At 42.8% G+C, this 15,934-nt stretch overlaps 1 protein-coding gene across 1 annotated transcript; it reads left to right on the forward strand.

Moving 5' to 3' along the window:
- Positions 1–5,885: 5,885 nt before the first annotated feature.
- Positions 5,886–14,126, forward strand: LOC136347800 (uncharacterized). The gene is made up of 9 exons (XM_066298104.1): positions 5,886–6,208; positions 9,045–9,144; positions 9,278–9,533; positions 10,901–11,117; positions 11,559–11,886; positions 12,051–12,340; positions 12,675–12,896; positions 12,956–13,171; positions 13,232–14,126. The coding sequence occupies exons 1-9, from the start codon at positions 6,064–6,066 to the stop codon at positions 13,381–13,383; spliced, it is 1,926 nt and encodes a 641-aa protein (XP_066154201.1). The 5' UTR covers positions 5,886–6,063; the 3' UTR covers positions 13,384–14,126.
- Positions 14,127–15,934: the final 1,808 nt, after the last annotated feature.

Raw genomic sequence — 15,934 nt, forward strand, 5'->3', positions numbered from 1 at the left:
AGCGATTAACTGCGACCAAAGTCCCAAATTCCCGGGTGTCTGCCCTTAGCAGTGCAATTTCGATGAGTAGTCCTACGCATATATAAGTAGTTTTCAGCCCCAAAATGAACGACTATGATTTTTTCTTCAGACAGGGTGCGTGGTGCTAGAAGCTCTTAAATTCCTTCATATAGTCCAGAGTAGATGTATGGAACCTTAGTAATAAAATGAAAAGTTGTTAGTGAGCTGCCTCAATCCTGACAAATCTGCATGGTGGTGTCGACCACGTATGGAATACCGGCCGGTGTCACAACAGTTGTCAGCTTTTGTTTAGTCAAATTTCATCAGATATTAATGATGGAAGATGACTCTACTGTATTTTGCTTTCACTCGTCAAATTTTAGACTTGGTGTGAAGATATCCGAACAAGGAAGTGCAGCTGACAGAAACTGTTTGAACAAAATTACGATGTTCAAGCCCCAGTAGAAGAACGGCAACAGCAGCAACAGCGGGCAGTTTTTGTATTACACCTGTTGGGGGCTTTTAAGTTATTGGTTTTTTGTTAGTTGTTAGTTATTTGTATTTTACCCCTTAAGCTACGCCCGTGTACTGCGAAACTCGTTCTAAGAATACCATCCGGGTGCCAGGCCACATGGCCCGTCGGGCCACAACCAAGGGTGCTTTTTGGCTGGGGAATGTTCTACTAGTCGAAGGAAGTTTCTGCAGTTGTTGCAGTTCGGTGGGCCTGCAACGTTCCCAAAAAAAGCATTCGCGATATGGCCGCGTGAGGGCTCTTGGTGGTGGTGCGCCCCTGGTTGGAATTCCTCGGGTTTAGTACTTAAGGGACAATCGAAGTAATTTTTCCCTCTTGTTTATTCTCTTCGTGTTGGAGCGGCGTCGGATGTGTGATCACAATCACACCGTGTAACCCGCCCAATTAAGCACTCTCCCTCTTCGCGCTTAGACCAGTGAACTCTGTCATTGTTCAAAATAAGTGCGATTGAATACAGTCCACCTTTTGTAAATCAAATTGTCGTTTTCGTGGTTTCGTTTATCGAGGGGACCCCGTGACAACACCCAGAGTGTTAATGTTCAGCGAAATGTCCAATATTTGCTCCTCTTTTAGATCTCTTCGAACATCGAGAAATTTTTTTAAAACAGTTTTCAGCATCGATTTTTTCTGCCTGCGAACAGCCCACGGACAGTTAACGTCCAGGGCCCTTGAAGATCACAGAAACACCCAGCAGATCAACCGAAGGGATTAATTCTTATTTCCATAGCGACTGATCAGCGATTACCAGTGACTTGTCCGACCCCGGAGGTTGGAGGGAGCTTTGTTGTCGCGTAGCTAACCTTCAGTTAAACTCAGCCAAAGAAATCTCCGTATGTTATTCTATTTTGGTCACATACAGGCGAAATCTAAATTATTTGTGGTATGTGACCTAACGAACCGATAAAGTTCCTCCCGTTTTTGCACATCTTGAGCATATCTAAGCAGGTAGTATTGGAAATTCGTGTTATCGAAAAAGTTTCCATTTAATTCACATAGGTTTTTCGTTTTCAGGAAATTTCAAGTTTCATAACTAGAACATTTGCTCTGGAACAAAATCGATTTGAGATCGTGATCAGCTTGCTTAGAGTCGCACACGATTCTGAATTACATCAATTACTGATCCGGTCAGTATTGCGAAATTGCATGGATCTGGTTTTCAGATGGACTGGTCGACGTATACTTTTTCAATTAACAGGAGAAATGCCATTCTCGTTAAACGAAATCTTGTCTTTTCTCTTCTATTCCGCCTAGAGCTTCAGTTAGTAATAGCTGAAGGGAATTTGCAATAAACTAGGACACGAGCAAATCAGCATTTGCGGTGACAATAACACCGCTATCTTCGGCATTGAAAAACTGCGGTCAGCAGTTTTACCATGCTCAATCAGAGCTAAATTAGTAGTCCCTCGTTAACTGTTTTAAACAGGTTCCATGGGAGTAAAAGATGTGAGGTACTGAGGGTCCGACCACCCAGCTGCGATACGGGCACTGGGCGGACGCGAGTCATGTGATCGGTTCTGATCCGTACGTCTTCAGATCTCGATAACGCTCAACTTTTGAGGCTACTAACAGGTATACTTTTTTCTTTATCTAGAACGTTAAACATAATAATATTTTTTACTGGTAGCGCTACTGGAATTGTGTGGAAAAAATTAAAGCCCTTTTAACTAACCACGGCGGTTTCAAGTGCCGCCCCCTATTAGCTGCAAGAAAACCGACTTGCTTCGCGCGTCCGAAAACCCCCCGTATACTAAATTTCAGTGCCGTAAGTCAAAACACTGTTAAGATATGGAATGAAATAAAAAATCAAATTAAAACTTTGAGACCCTGAATTTCTACTGATATTGAGTTTCCGGATACAATTGCGCAGGATCTTAGTACTTTGATGGCATGAATCTCTCGTTGCTCTTTGTCCCGTTACTTATGGGATATCCTGTATACTGTGTGAGGAGCAAACGTAACCAGAGGACAAACGGACGGAAAATTTTTGAATTTTTGGAATGACGTTTAAGGAGCTGAGTCCTATCTTAAAATTATGGTATACGAAAACGAGTCGATTCCGTGTTATACAGGGCGTCTTATAAGTAAATTTGTAAAAGTCGTCACCGATAAAGCGTCATTATTTTTCAGGATAGCAAAAAATTCGATAAAAAAAGTCGTTTAAAATGCGTTCCTGCATCTCCGCACCAAATTCCAGGCATGTAAAATCATTTTTCGAAAATTTTTGATAAATTCGAATCGTACAACACCGCGCAAACGTTACAACAAATGGTACGTATCACGTAACTTAACACATCGGATTCATAAACAAACTAATTAGCAACAGGTTTACCAATCTTTGCTGCAATATTACTGCAACATTAAGAAGTAGTTTCGCATAAGTGAATTATTCGATTTGACCCCCTGAAAAGAAGTCCAGCATTGAAAGGGCCGGGGATGTCAGCGGCAGATTGGCTGGCCCATTTCCAGCATTCCGATTTTCCCCAAAGCTAAAATTGTTTTTTTCGAAAAATACTTTTATATTCCTGAAATTAGGCGCGAAGAGACATTCTAAAGAACCTTTTTTAGTCGGCTTTTCGGTACCTTGAAAAATAAAGACCCTTCGTTAGCCACGGTTTTTACAAATTTGTTTATGAAGCACCCTGTATAACACGTATCCAGCGTGGATACGTTTACTATTGGCACACCATAGTTTGATAACAACCAGGACTCAACTTTCAAACGTCGTCCAGAAAGTCAAACGTTTTTGGCCCGTTTGTCCTTTTCTTGCGTCTATCTTGGGACACACTGTGCGCAGAGTGCTGTCGAGACGGGTGTCCTCATATTTCAATGATATTAATTTTGCGATTGTGGCAATGGTGTGCGAAGGTTAGAAAAGGACGAAAAGAGATTGAAGAGCAAATGAGGAAATATAGGTGTGATGCATGGAGAAATAGAACGATTGGAGCATAATTTACTACATTACTCCTTCCTGCGTTATTACTCAGATCGTGAAGAGCAGGATAAAACCGTATTTGTTCAGTAAGTTTCTTAACACCCATTTTCCCAGGAAAAAGAAGGAAAATCAGTGCTGACTACATATTAAGAAAATTAAGTAATAATTAAATGTTGATATTGCATGATTAAGTATTATGGAGGAAAATCACTGATTTTCCTCCATAATTTTTGGTAGAAATTTTAAAGAAACCTAGGCAGCGCCCCCCTCCTTCGGGGGCACGGGGAAAACCAAATAAATGTCAACGACGGGACACCGGCGCGTCTCGTGTCCGGAACGGACCCGTCCCGGTGATGCGAGGCCAAAACCATCCAAACCTATATTCTTCTTTGAAAGGGCGCCGTGCCCGAGTCGCAGATGTGGGGCCGGACCTTAAGGCTTAATTTCGACGTTTCTGTGGGGGGTAACTCACAATTAAAGTCGACGATACATCAATAAATCCGTTCTCAGAGAGCGAGAGCTCTCAGTTAACATCTAATTGCCAAATGAAACGTATTCCAAACTGAAGTTCAACTTTAATAAACAGTTGTGGTGGGAATAGCTGGCTGAAACGCTTCTACAATTAAATATGTATTGTCAGTTTTAATTAGAAATTAAATTCCATGGAAATGTTGCAAGGAAGCCCGAGTGTTAATAATACTCTGGGTTTCTGTGGAAAACGTAATTGGACTGTACAATTAATAAGCCTTAAGGGCCGGTTATTTAAGCTCCTGACAACTTTGCCGACCACACGAGTCCTACTTGAAATCGGAGTGGAGCATTGGACGGTGTTTTTATCTGTCCGGAAGTTATGCCGGTGGGAAAGTTAGCGGGAGTTTGAAAAATCGGGCGTTACACAGAGATTTTGATCCTTGATCGTAAAGCGATGTTTGCTTAGTTTCGCACGCGGTTACCAAGGAGAAAGGACTTAAGTCGCTTCGCGCGTAGCTTCCCTAAGATTCCTAAATGGCACCGATGGGAGCTTGTTTTGCGAACGTTTCCAAGCGTTCTGGCAGAATCCTCGTGAAATCGCATTCAAATACATAAGGGTGGACCGTAAGCTCATTAGTCGGTTGTCTAATGAGCTTACGGAGAGGGTTCTCCGTTCTCTGTCCAGCCGGAATATTCGAAGTCTAAGCACCTTACTGATCTAAAACTTACGGCGTTAAAACTGCACATGCTCGGTGCCTTAACGGACTTTTCGCTTTCATTGGACAAAGAACATGCTTAAAGCTAAATACTGCGTGACTTTAAAGAGGGTTTTGAGGGCAAAAAATCGGAACTGCTATTAGGAGTGCGCTACATGAAACAGGTACCATTTAGGTACACGCTTCAAATCATAATTACGGCGTGAGCGATGATTATGTTATTCTGATTGATGGTAAATATACGTGTACATCTTCACGATGGACTGAGAATACGAAGTTGATATGTAGTTTCTATTAGTATAATGTGGAACGAGGCGCGATGATCGTGCCTTTTCAATATTAGAGATTTTCAAGGGTCATTTTGCGCTTTCGAGGTCGGACATTGTAAATAAGCCCACACGGTGAGAATGTGCTGAAATGTGAGGTGACAAGACACCTCTCGACGTAGAGTGCGCCCGTGAACACGTAAAGTTCGGTTCAAGTGTTAACTCTCAGACGGAAAAGCGCAGCGTCCTGCATTTTTATTTCGTTCAATACCAATACCATACGACCATACCAGAACGGGTATCTTAAAAATCCACTTTCCCTTTTGCCGTACATGGATCATACTTTTCTGTGTTACATAACCATTTCCGAGATACGAGGGGACATCGGTTTCCAACAGGCGATTTCGACACTTACACCGACGAAAGGTATCCGTTTGTGCACCTATTACTTAAGACTTTCTTTTGCTCGTTTCGCAGTTTATCATTTTTGGGGCGAAAGTAAAAAAAGTGTTTTCTTTGTTAAATCGAAGCGAACAAGATAATAGTTTCGCATCTACATGGTTTTAAACGGGTCTAGATTGCACCGCTCTAAAGGAAGGTGTCACACCTCGGACGGGGATTAGTAGTTAATTTACACCTCCTCGATGTCGAGTGCCGATTTGAATGCCGGAAACTTTGAAAAACCCGAAAAAGAGAACCCCGACGGATTTAGATCGGGCCTTCGCGGGGGCCGCAGATGTTCCCCACCTCGGCAAGTGCACCGAGACCATCCCCATTTCGCAACTTAGACCCGATTGCAATCCCAAAACGACCCAAACGAACCTTTGTGTTCTTGAACTTACCATTCAAAATCTACCATTACCAACTCGTTCCACTTAACCGCGTACCCCGGTATTCCGAACACGCCAACAATCTTGTCCCTTCTGTTCCTCCTACCATTTTTCTTCTGTCGTAATAGTACCACGCTGTAGTTGTTGCACTATTATCGCGGTGGGGTACAACGCAAGTCTGGTTCTGCCTCGCGCTGAAGAAGAGCCGAAATTAATCAGTGCCATGATTTTATCATAACGTCGGTTGCGATTGACACTATGTAGTGATAGTTCATCGAGGAGTGTTTTTAGTGTCCGAATCTGGAAGTTTTTGGTGATGGTGGAGAAGGAAGACAGTAACAATAACCATTCGATTAAGATGTCGGTGACGTCAACTAGTCAAAATGTCTTTATTAGACTGTCGATAGTGTTGGGGATGGCAGCGGCAGTCTTGACGGTGATATATCTCACACCAATGCCAGGTAATGTTGTTAATCTGAGCCGCCACGTTTCTGGTAAACCATATATTATACACAACCCAGAAGTAATTAGTGGAGCGTGATTTATGTTTGCTGGCGGACGCATGTGAGTGGCCCACTGGTCAAATCCTTTGTTCGTCCAGATGCGTTCGTCGGAAAATAAACAGGAAATTGTTTTGGTGAAGACACTGCCAGGTTTATTCAGCGACATAACCAATACGCGGTACATCAACTGGAAGAGTGTCAACGACAAACCGAAAATGAGAGGACCAGTCTAAGTCGCACTTATCGACATGCGAAGAGAATCGCCCTGACTTTTCTTTCAGCGCCCATGACTCTCTTACAAATTCTCCTTCTCCGATCTCTTCTGCATCAAAAATATGTTCCGTAAAAAAGTCCAATCTCTAACCGTTCTCCACGTATTAAAATGGAGAAACAGCCATTCTTAAAGCGCAAGAAATCCCTGTTTGCGGTGTGCGTGATGTGGAATTTTAGGAAATGTACTTTGAGGACCACGCGGGCTTCCTGCGTGCCTAAACGAAGAACGGCGGTACCCGGGGTTGTCAAGAAATCATATATCTCTTGTCTTGGAGGATGTTCGTTTAGTGGCTTCAGGGTTTATGTCGGGGTTGGGGGGGGGGGGGGGGTTCCTCTCGCTTTTCAATGACGCAAGTACAGCTGACCCGCCGATTTCCTCCCGTCCGGTGTTCACCTCCACCATCCGTGAGCACGTGTGCGTTAATTATCGGAAGATGGACTCTGCCAATTGGAACCGCTCTCACACGCTTTGACTTAAAAAAACTAATCGGCATACGAAAAACATGAACTTGATTTGATGATGCGGGTACTGTTTCTCGCGCCCAAGCGACTCTCTTACTTGAGCGGAAAATATTAGAAACTCCAGGTATGTGGCTGAGACGACCCTAATTAAATGATTAACGAACATCTAGAAATAGCTCGTTTTAATGCAATTTCTAAATTATCATTTCACATTTTAGTTCTAATTGCAGCAGAAGACGAGCAGCACTGGCATACATTTCGTCCACTTCATTACTTTCCGGATGTTAATTACTTCAAATCACGGTGGGAACGAATGAATTATGACCAAATTGGAACCGGATTTGTCTGACGTTGAAATAATACGCGATATCTCTTGAAACATACTGAGTCGATATATGGTCAGATCACTGCAGTCGACTCGACTCAACTGACGATGGGTAAAAATCGATACATCAGCCGCAAGCACGTTGGGCCTGCAGGAGAGTATCTTGGCAGCGCCATCTGCCGAGTTCTGCTTCTGAAACGTAGCGCACAGGACCGATCTATCGCTCAGAACAATGAAACTAGTCGCAAGCACGATCTGAGAAGGTTTAATTCTGTTGCGACTCTACGGCCCATTCCAGTCGTGCTTTGGGCGGCTTGCCGAGGGTGGATATGTTCGAAAAACATTTTTAATATAAACACTCCCGACGTAAGAGGTTTGCCGATCTGAGACGAAATTTGGGGCTTCGCAGAGTCTTTCGCTTAGTCATCGCTTCTAAACGTTACCCCCAATCGGGGAACTCTCCTTGGCGTCGCTGCCACCACGGCCAACAGCTATAGACGCGAAAGGGCGATTGAAATCTTATTCTCAATACGTCAGATTTCAGATTATGTTTTACGCCACGGTGAAATAATCTGGCCAGATTATCAATCTTCAGGTCTCGCAATCCGCAGATCAAGTTTCATTTACCGGTAGCTCCGAGTAGACCTGTTAATCATTCTAACCAGTGAAATCCGTATAAGCAAAAATGCATAAATCATGCCGATTACAGCGTTAAAATAATGGATAATGTTAGGATGTTTACGTGGTGTGCTCATTCCTGGCAGGGTAATCATTCCTGATGGGTAAATTACTGTGGGTTTGATGGGACAGACTTTCCAACCGAACTTCCACGCGTGGTCGCCGCGATGTTGCACGGGGAGGGAAATTTTAAAAAACTGCGCGTTCGGCCCTGGCGGTGTTGCAAAATTTCAAAATTCCCCTACTTCGTCTACACGCGTAGGCTCTGAGCCTGCGCATGTGCATTGCCGCCCGTAAATAGCGTGGAATCTTTCATGGTACGCCTCGATACTTGAAAATCTATTTTTTTTTTTAAGTTTCCAATCTACTTGTGACTTACACCGTAGAATGAATTTCTCCGCAAGTTGCTTCGCAGTGCCCTCGGTGCACTCACCGCGCCGACGCGCCAACGACGTAATGGAAAAATTTTCTCTCCACGCAGCAAAACAAAACAATCAAGCTTATGAAATTTTTCAATGAGCATTTGCATTTTTAACCGCATAACTACAGTTAAATTAATTTTATTGCTTCCCTAGAGAAAGTTCACGCAAGAGAAACGGCAGCGGCACTTGCTACATGTTACCAAGCGAAGATCATTCTGGTACATTAATAATATCGGACTTTTACCGAAAGGGAAACTGATCACGGGTTCGTTCGTGAGAAATACGAGAAAAGAGGTTAAATGTCACGATTTTTAAAAACTTCGAGAGAAACTTTTACGAGCAGTTGTCACGCCAATTAATGCTCACAATTGTCGCATTGTTTGTTAAACATGTGTAATTGCATCTTTGAGATCTTACACTTTACTTTCTCTCACGCAAAGATTTTCCTTCGCCAGATTGTTGGGTATTCAAACATGAAGATCTGCCCATAAACGCCTTTAAAGAGCCAGACAACGCAATAATAGCGTCTTTACAAAATGGCGCAATCGATTTTCTGCCTTAGCAGGAAGTGTGCTGAATTACTTAACATTTTATTGCCCATGTATAGTATCATTACCGTTTTCACTGTTTACAGAACAATACTTCAAATCCTGTGATAGACCTTGCCATGAACTAGACTGGCCCATGATATGCCGGATAAAACTCAATATCGAAATGTACCACACAGACAACCAGTAAGTTCTTGATTGTTCAATGCACCATTAAAGGCGGCTTATTAAACCCGTGGAATTAACATTCGCCATGTAAACTGCTTTTACCAACATATCGTAATTGTCCGGAAGTGAGTTTCTGGTAATTTACTTCTAGCATTTGCCAAGGATGCCGTAAGAACTCCACCCATCCACTGTCTTCGTGCAACAACATTTTTTGCCAAATGACCGAAGATAGCAATTCCAGGACCATTGTAACGGCAAACAGACAAATTCCCGGCCCTCCCATCCAAGTCTGTCAAAACGACATTTTAATCGTGGACGTGATCAACCGAATCCCTGGGAAAAGTGTCACTTTGCATTGGAGAGGGCAACCGAATCATGAGGCTCCCTTCATGGACGGGGTACCGATGGTACGTTATGTAACTGAACGATATTTGCCTTTTTTCTTTTTAATCAAAATTTGCTAATAAGGGAACTGTAAGGGATGCTACGTCTAGTCGGGTTTACTTCGGGATCAAATGGGGTTCTGTTTCTTATCATAGCGATTCCGCGCATTGAGTAACGGTAATAACTGTTCAAGTCATTTTTCCATTAAAAAATATTTCAAGTGAAAGGCAACAAGACCGACTCGTTGCGGCTTTTTGATGAGCTTGAACTCCTTTTCTTCGCCCCCTCACGGTCCGACGAAGTCCAACTTTTGTTTGGCTTTCCATTTCTGACTCGTTCCACGGGATCTACCCTTATTTACGCATACGCCCATAGCAAATTTTATCGGAGTTAGATGAGGAAAGCTGCGAAAAAAAATATTTTCCTTATTTCATTAAAAGAACTAAATTAAATCAGAGAGACAAAATAACTGAAACACCCCGTGCGTGTTTTAAACTTCAACTAATTGGCATTCAGTAAATTCGAATTTTTAATTTGGAAAAAAAGCAGCATTTTTGTTTGGTGAAACTGGGTGACCAGCCCGGCCACCTCATCTAAACCCCTGCGACTTTTTCCTTTGGGGGCACTTAAAACGTCAAGTTTGTAAGGATCCGCTGTAATAACGTAGATGGCTCGAGGGCTCGCATTGTCGGTAGCATGTAATCGATCGGACAAGACATGTGTGTTCAGGTGCGAAGATTATTCATGCAAAGACTCACGGTGTGTTTGGATAAGGACGGAAGACGTTTTGCGGAAATTATTTGAATATTAAACATAAATTAATTCCTGCAAGTAGTAATTTGTCGTTTTCCTTTTCTAATTGAATTGTGCTTTTTTCATGAAATAAGGAAAATTATTTTTTTGTCCGCATTTTTTTTTAATTTGACCTCAATAAAATTAAGTACGTTTGCGTGCGCAGATAAGCGTAAATTCCGTGAAAAAATTCAGAAATAGACGGTTGCGCTTGAAAAACAAAAATTGGACGTCGTTGGACTCTTACGGGTCAAGAAAAACAATTTAAGGTCATCAAAAAATGACAACAAATTAGCCTTGCAACCGTTACTCGACCGTTTTTCCTTTGAGAAAAAATGATTTGAAAATTTATCGTTGCTATTGTACGTGCGGACCCTGTATTGGCTCGAGCGAAGCTAATATCGAGGAACGTCATCATCGCCCAATCTTCAGCCCCACGAAACCCACAACGTCCTCAACGCTGAGAACGGCCCTTCTGTTTTGAAATTTCGAGGGAGCTTGGAGAATGTGAACTTTAAGGCCTTTTCCGTTTTAGCAAAAAAAAAAAAATACTGAAGAAGAGTACACGTCACCAACACCGCCTTTCTGCTCGTTACAGGTAACACAATGCCCGATACCCAGTCACACAACTTTCCAGTATAAATTCCGAGCTTCCCAAGCTGGCACTCACTTCTACCATGCCTACATGGATGCCGATAGGTCCAACGGACTGTTTGGGGCCCTTATAGTCAGAAAGTCTGATCGTACTGACCCCAGCAGAAAGCTTTATGACGTTGACTCCAAAGAGCACGTGATTCTCATCTCCGAATGGTCGGGTAAGAAATATTTCTCCAAATCTATCGGTCAACGCGATGTGACTTCTCGTCATGTGATTTGCATTATTCCGTCTTAAGTAATTGAATCCGATGCATTGCTGTGTCGCTTTTCATTATTAGACTCTGAAAACGTCATTTATCATACGCGCGGAAATGGGTTTTGCCGTGTGAGGCGAAGCCGAACACGGGAATTTGTCACACGCGCATGGAAAAATGCTATTTTCCGAGCCACCGGTGAAATATTGGTACCATTCAACGACAGATTCTGTATGTAAAAGAGAGTTAAAGGATTATTTTCTAAAACACGCAAAGTTTGTGGTTTTCGTTGGTGGGAAAGAATCAGAAAGACGCAAATGCCCTGCGGGGGATAAAGGGATTTTTGGTCGGTCGATGTTATAATTTGGATGACGATACGTGTTTTCAACAATGACATCTTTCTAGGAGACTTCAACCACCCCTCGCCCAGGGACAAAGACCTCTCCAAAGCTTTGCTCGTAAACGGAAAAGCTCCAAGTGAAAAAGGGTCGAGTTTAACGATGTTTAATGTCCAGCCTGGAAAGAGACACAGGTTTAGGGCGGCCTACACCAGCGGTTTATCTGGATGTCCCGTCGACCTTATGGTGGACAATCATTTATTGAAAGTAATCGAGTTGGATGGAAGTCCCACTAAGCCACACGAAGTCAGTTTAATCAGATTATCGAAGGGAGAAAGAGTGGATTTCGTCTTGAAGGCTAATCGCGCGAAAGGGGCTTATTACTTAAGCGTCAGGTAAGTGCACTAATTTACCATTTGCGTCAGTACCCGGTATAAATGTGACATTTGCGTCGGGGTCAGGTAAACGCCCCAATTCAACATTTATGGGCGTTTGGGGGCGCGTATCTTTCTTTAAGACTGATTTTTTATCTGATTCAATTAAACCCCGGATTTCCTAGATCGAGCTGCGAGGATCGCGATTTGCACGGATTAGCGGTGATTAATTACGAAGGTCCCCTAAAAGAAACGGAGAAGAAGGGGAGAAAAATGGCAAACGATCAGGATAAAAAGGATAACAGATTGAAGCGACATTTTGATACATCCCTTTGCCGGCCAGAATCGGATAAAGTTTGTTTGGCCGATGTTAAATCGTTGAACAAAATGCCCGGAGAACTGCGAAAGGAGCATGTTGATCGAAAAATCGTTTTGGAGATTGATTATAAGTATGGCGAGAAGGAAACGGATTACGGTAAGTTTCCTCGAATAGTGAAAAGAGATTTTTTTTTGTTCACTGCTTTATTTCGTCCTCCCCCTTCCCCCCCGCATAGGATTCCCCGTCTTGAGTAATCGAAGTTTTCAGCCTCCGTTTTGTAGAATTACATATACGAAACTTCGTGCCCCCGACCTGACCAGTCGACAAGCTTGGCTGAGAAACCAAAGCACAAAAACCATGTTTTAAAAACATGCACATTTCCATTATCATGGATGAATCCTTATCTTGTACATTCCGCGCGACAATTCTTTTCAGCGAGAGTTCGTCAAGCCTCGTGATACGCTCACGCGTTAATCACGCCATTTTTCAGGCGAACTTCTGGATCTTCGCAAGAAAATCTATAGAATAAACAACATCACTTTCAACTATCCCTCGTCACCACTACTGACTCAGCCCATGGACGTATCGTCTTCCGCCATCTGCAACGAGCAATCTGTACCAGAAAAATGCGAGGACAAGAACATTTGCGAATGCATCCACTTGGAGCCCATCGCCTTGGGCCAATCCGTGGAAATGGTTTTGCTGGAAAAAGGTTTGATTTCCTACCTAGTTCGTTAACATTACGATATAGGAAAGTTGCTCTCCTCGCAGCTGGCGATGTTGAACACATCTTTCACTTCCACGGCAATTACTTTTACGTGGTGGGATCTCGGCAGTTCGACAGGCCCGTGACGAAGAAAGAGGTGCTGGAATTGGACGCCAAGGGCGAGCTCGTAAAGAGAAACTTGAGGAATCCGGTTTCGAAGGACACGATTCGAGTGCCCAGATACGGGGTGGTGGTGCTGAGGTTCCTGGCCGACAATCCCGGTAAGAAGGAAAATATTTTTTGCAAAAATTAGCCGTTTTTCCCTTTTCCGATTTTTTTAGGCATCTGGATGTTGCGAGACGAAAACTCTAACGGATGGAGCAGAGGTCTGGACATGGTCCTGGAGGTGGGCGAAAGGCACGAAATGGTGGCCACGCCCTCAAACTTTCCAACATGCGGAAACTTCATCGGTCCTGATTTTTTCCTTTTGTGAGCGGGTACTTCTCGTCTGCTCTAGTGAGGAAATAAATAATGTTTTCGGCTCACATCTCGCATGTGCCCAAATTGAGACAAAGGGCAATATAATGTAACTAACCTGAACATGTTCAGACACGAGACGCAACGTCAAGTCAAAGTTTAAAAGGATTTTCGTGTTATTGAAATAGTGAGTTGGGTAATCTGGCTTGACATTCCGTGCGATACCGATCCATATCAATAATATAATAGATTTCAAAGTTTCCTCTGAGGTAATCGTCCAGTTACCCGCTCAGGAAGAGCACACGGTATTAAATGAAAACTTTGGAAAATAAGTTATTACAAGTTGGAAATGTTCAATACGGACGCAGGGAGACACCATGAAACTCTTCTACTTGGGAGTTGCGTTAAGTGTTTAGGGCCTTGAACCTCGATCGGTTGTTAATAGTAATTTTTGTGATATCTGACTGATTTGGTAACCTCTGTTTTACCTGCAAGTTCTGCCGAGTGCTTATAGGTAATTTTGCATTCCGTGCGGTGCTCAGACCCCGCCTCCGGTTAACTCGTTAATAATTTTTTTTACTCGAAACAGAAAAATACCATCTTCTAACGTTCTTTCTTCATGTTGCTTACGTCACCAATAGCGCAAAATGGCCGATTTTCGAAAATTGGAACGCGAGCGGAGTCGCATCTCGAATGAACGATCTTTCAAATCGACGTTCATTGGTACATATCGATTCAGAATCTATCGATTAATTTCTGGAGAAGAACAGCTATAAATTTGGTGAAAGGTGCAATACACGCTCAGTTAAATAACACGTAAACAATGATAAAACCTGTTTGTTAATAGAAATTTGGTTTGTTTTCAATTTTGAGCTCACAAACGGTCTTTAGTTATTTTTATTTATTTATTCTTTCGTTTTTACCAAAGACTGTGAGCACAAAATCGAAAACAAACCAATTTCCCATCAGTAAACAAGTTTATTCATTGTTTGCGTACTATTTAACTCAGTTTGTGCTGCATTTTTACCAAATTCATAGCTATTGTCCTCAAAAACGAATCGATAGATTTCGAATCGCGATACACCATTGAACCCAGCATTCAAAGACCTTTAATCCGAGACATCACTTGAGCCGCGTTCGTATTTTTTTTAATCGGCCGTTTTTCACCACCGACGGTGCAAATCACACTTAAAAAAACTGATCGAATGTCGAAAGATGGTGTTTTTTGCCCCTTTGAATGCAGTTTTTGAATTTGCAAAAAATACTGATTTGTCCGCAAGCCAACAGGGGGAGGTAATTTGGAGTCGCACGGTGCAGCCACAAGTGCAATATGGATTGCGAACCTTCTTTTAAAATGTTGTTAAATGTGTATTGTTATAGAATTTTTTTTTATAAAACGTTTGAATACTTTTTCATTGTTTTAATTTCTCCTAATTCGCCCCTCGCCAACCTCAGGCACCTTAAGGTCCTCGCGCATCTCCAAGAAACTTCTCCACGACGTTACGTAACGAGGCAGTTGGACAATATTTAATTCTGTCTCGTAAAAAAGCTACGTGGCTAATCCAAAGTAAATATATATTTAGTATCCAGCTGAGGAGATAAGTAAATGCTAAAACCACGTGTATGTGTACTTACGCCTGTCGACGTGTTTATTATTTTTTATTTTTAACCTTTCGATACGATTGTAAAATGACTAACACTCGCCTTTGCAGACATTAAGCAAATGGTTTTGTCACGGACAATGAAGAATTTATGTCGAATAAATATTAATAAAAATTTGATAATGCATCAATATATATTACGTACCTAGCTATGGGCGTTTTATTAGCGGTTTAACGCACGAGTTTTTCGCAGCGGGGCGCTGATAGCGAAGTTCTGGTCAGTAAACGAAGTATTAAGAATTCAAAAACGCGCGTATTACTTCACGACCAAAGAGAATTCCAGCCGGCGACGGCGAGGCCCCGCCGAAAGCTTGAAAATCTGAAGGCTGCAAGTCTGCCACGGCTTGCCCGGAAATTTCTAAATCCAATACAGCGCCCGAAAAAGCCATTACGCGGCCCCCTTTCCCAAAGGGAGATTTGAGGACCGCGTCCATCCCCTCAATTTGACCTAAAGTGAAAATTTAAGCATCCGTGTCGTTCGGTCAACTGCCAGCAGTTCGGTGCGGCAATGACACATTAAGTCACGAGTATCGTAAGTTTTCAAAGCGAGGGGCGGAGCCGCAACTCGGCGGCTTCACTCGCGGTTCTTCTCAATTCTAGTCGGATCCGGTCGACATGCTCTCTGCTTGGCCCTCCTTGACGTTTGCAGATCGACCTGCACCTGGTCGTTTAAGCATAAAGCCAACCGAAACTCCCTGTTCAAATCGTTTGCACTGGAACCGTTATACCCGGAGCAATAAGCGAAAAGCATGAAACATGCCCCACGAAATTGGGTGCCCCATTGGGCGGACGATAAGAATCGATGGTTGTAAGTTATTATTACTTATTCAACGGCTGGATAAGTGAGTGAGCGAGTAATGAGGCTAAACGTGACGTTGAGGTCGCAAAAGTGTTTGCCGGGCGGAT

The sequence above is a fragment of the Euwallacea fornicatus genome, chromosome 30 (assembly GCF_040115645.1).
Source record: "Euwallacea fornicatus isolate EFF26 chromosome 30, ASM4011564v1, whole genome shotgun sequence".
NCBI lineage: Eukaryota > Metazoa > Arthropoda > Insecta > Coleoptera > Curculionidae > Euwallacea > Euwallacea fornicatus.

Excerpts from the sequence above, each read along its gene's own strand:
- LOC136347800 (XM_066298104.1), top strand. The coding sequence starts at position 6,064 with ATGGTGGAGAAGGAAGACAGTAACAATAACCATTCGATTAAGATGTCG. Across the intron at positions 9,534-10,900 it reads TCATGGACGGGGTACCGATG|GTAACACAATGCCCGATACC; the intron begins GTACGTTATGTA and ends TGCTCGTTACAG. Across the intron at positions 11,887-12,050 it reads GCTTATTACTTAAGCGTCAG|ATCGAGCTGCGAGGATCGCG; the intron begins GTAAGTGCACTA and ends CGGATTTCCTAG.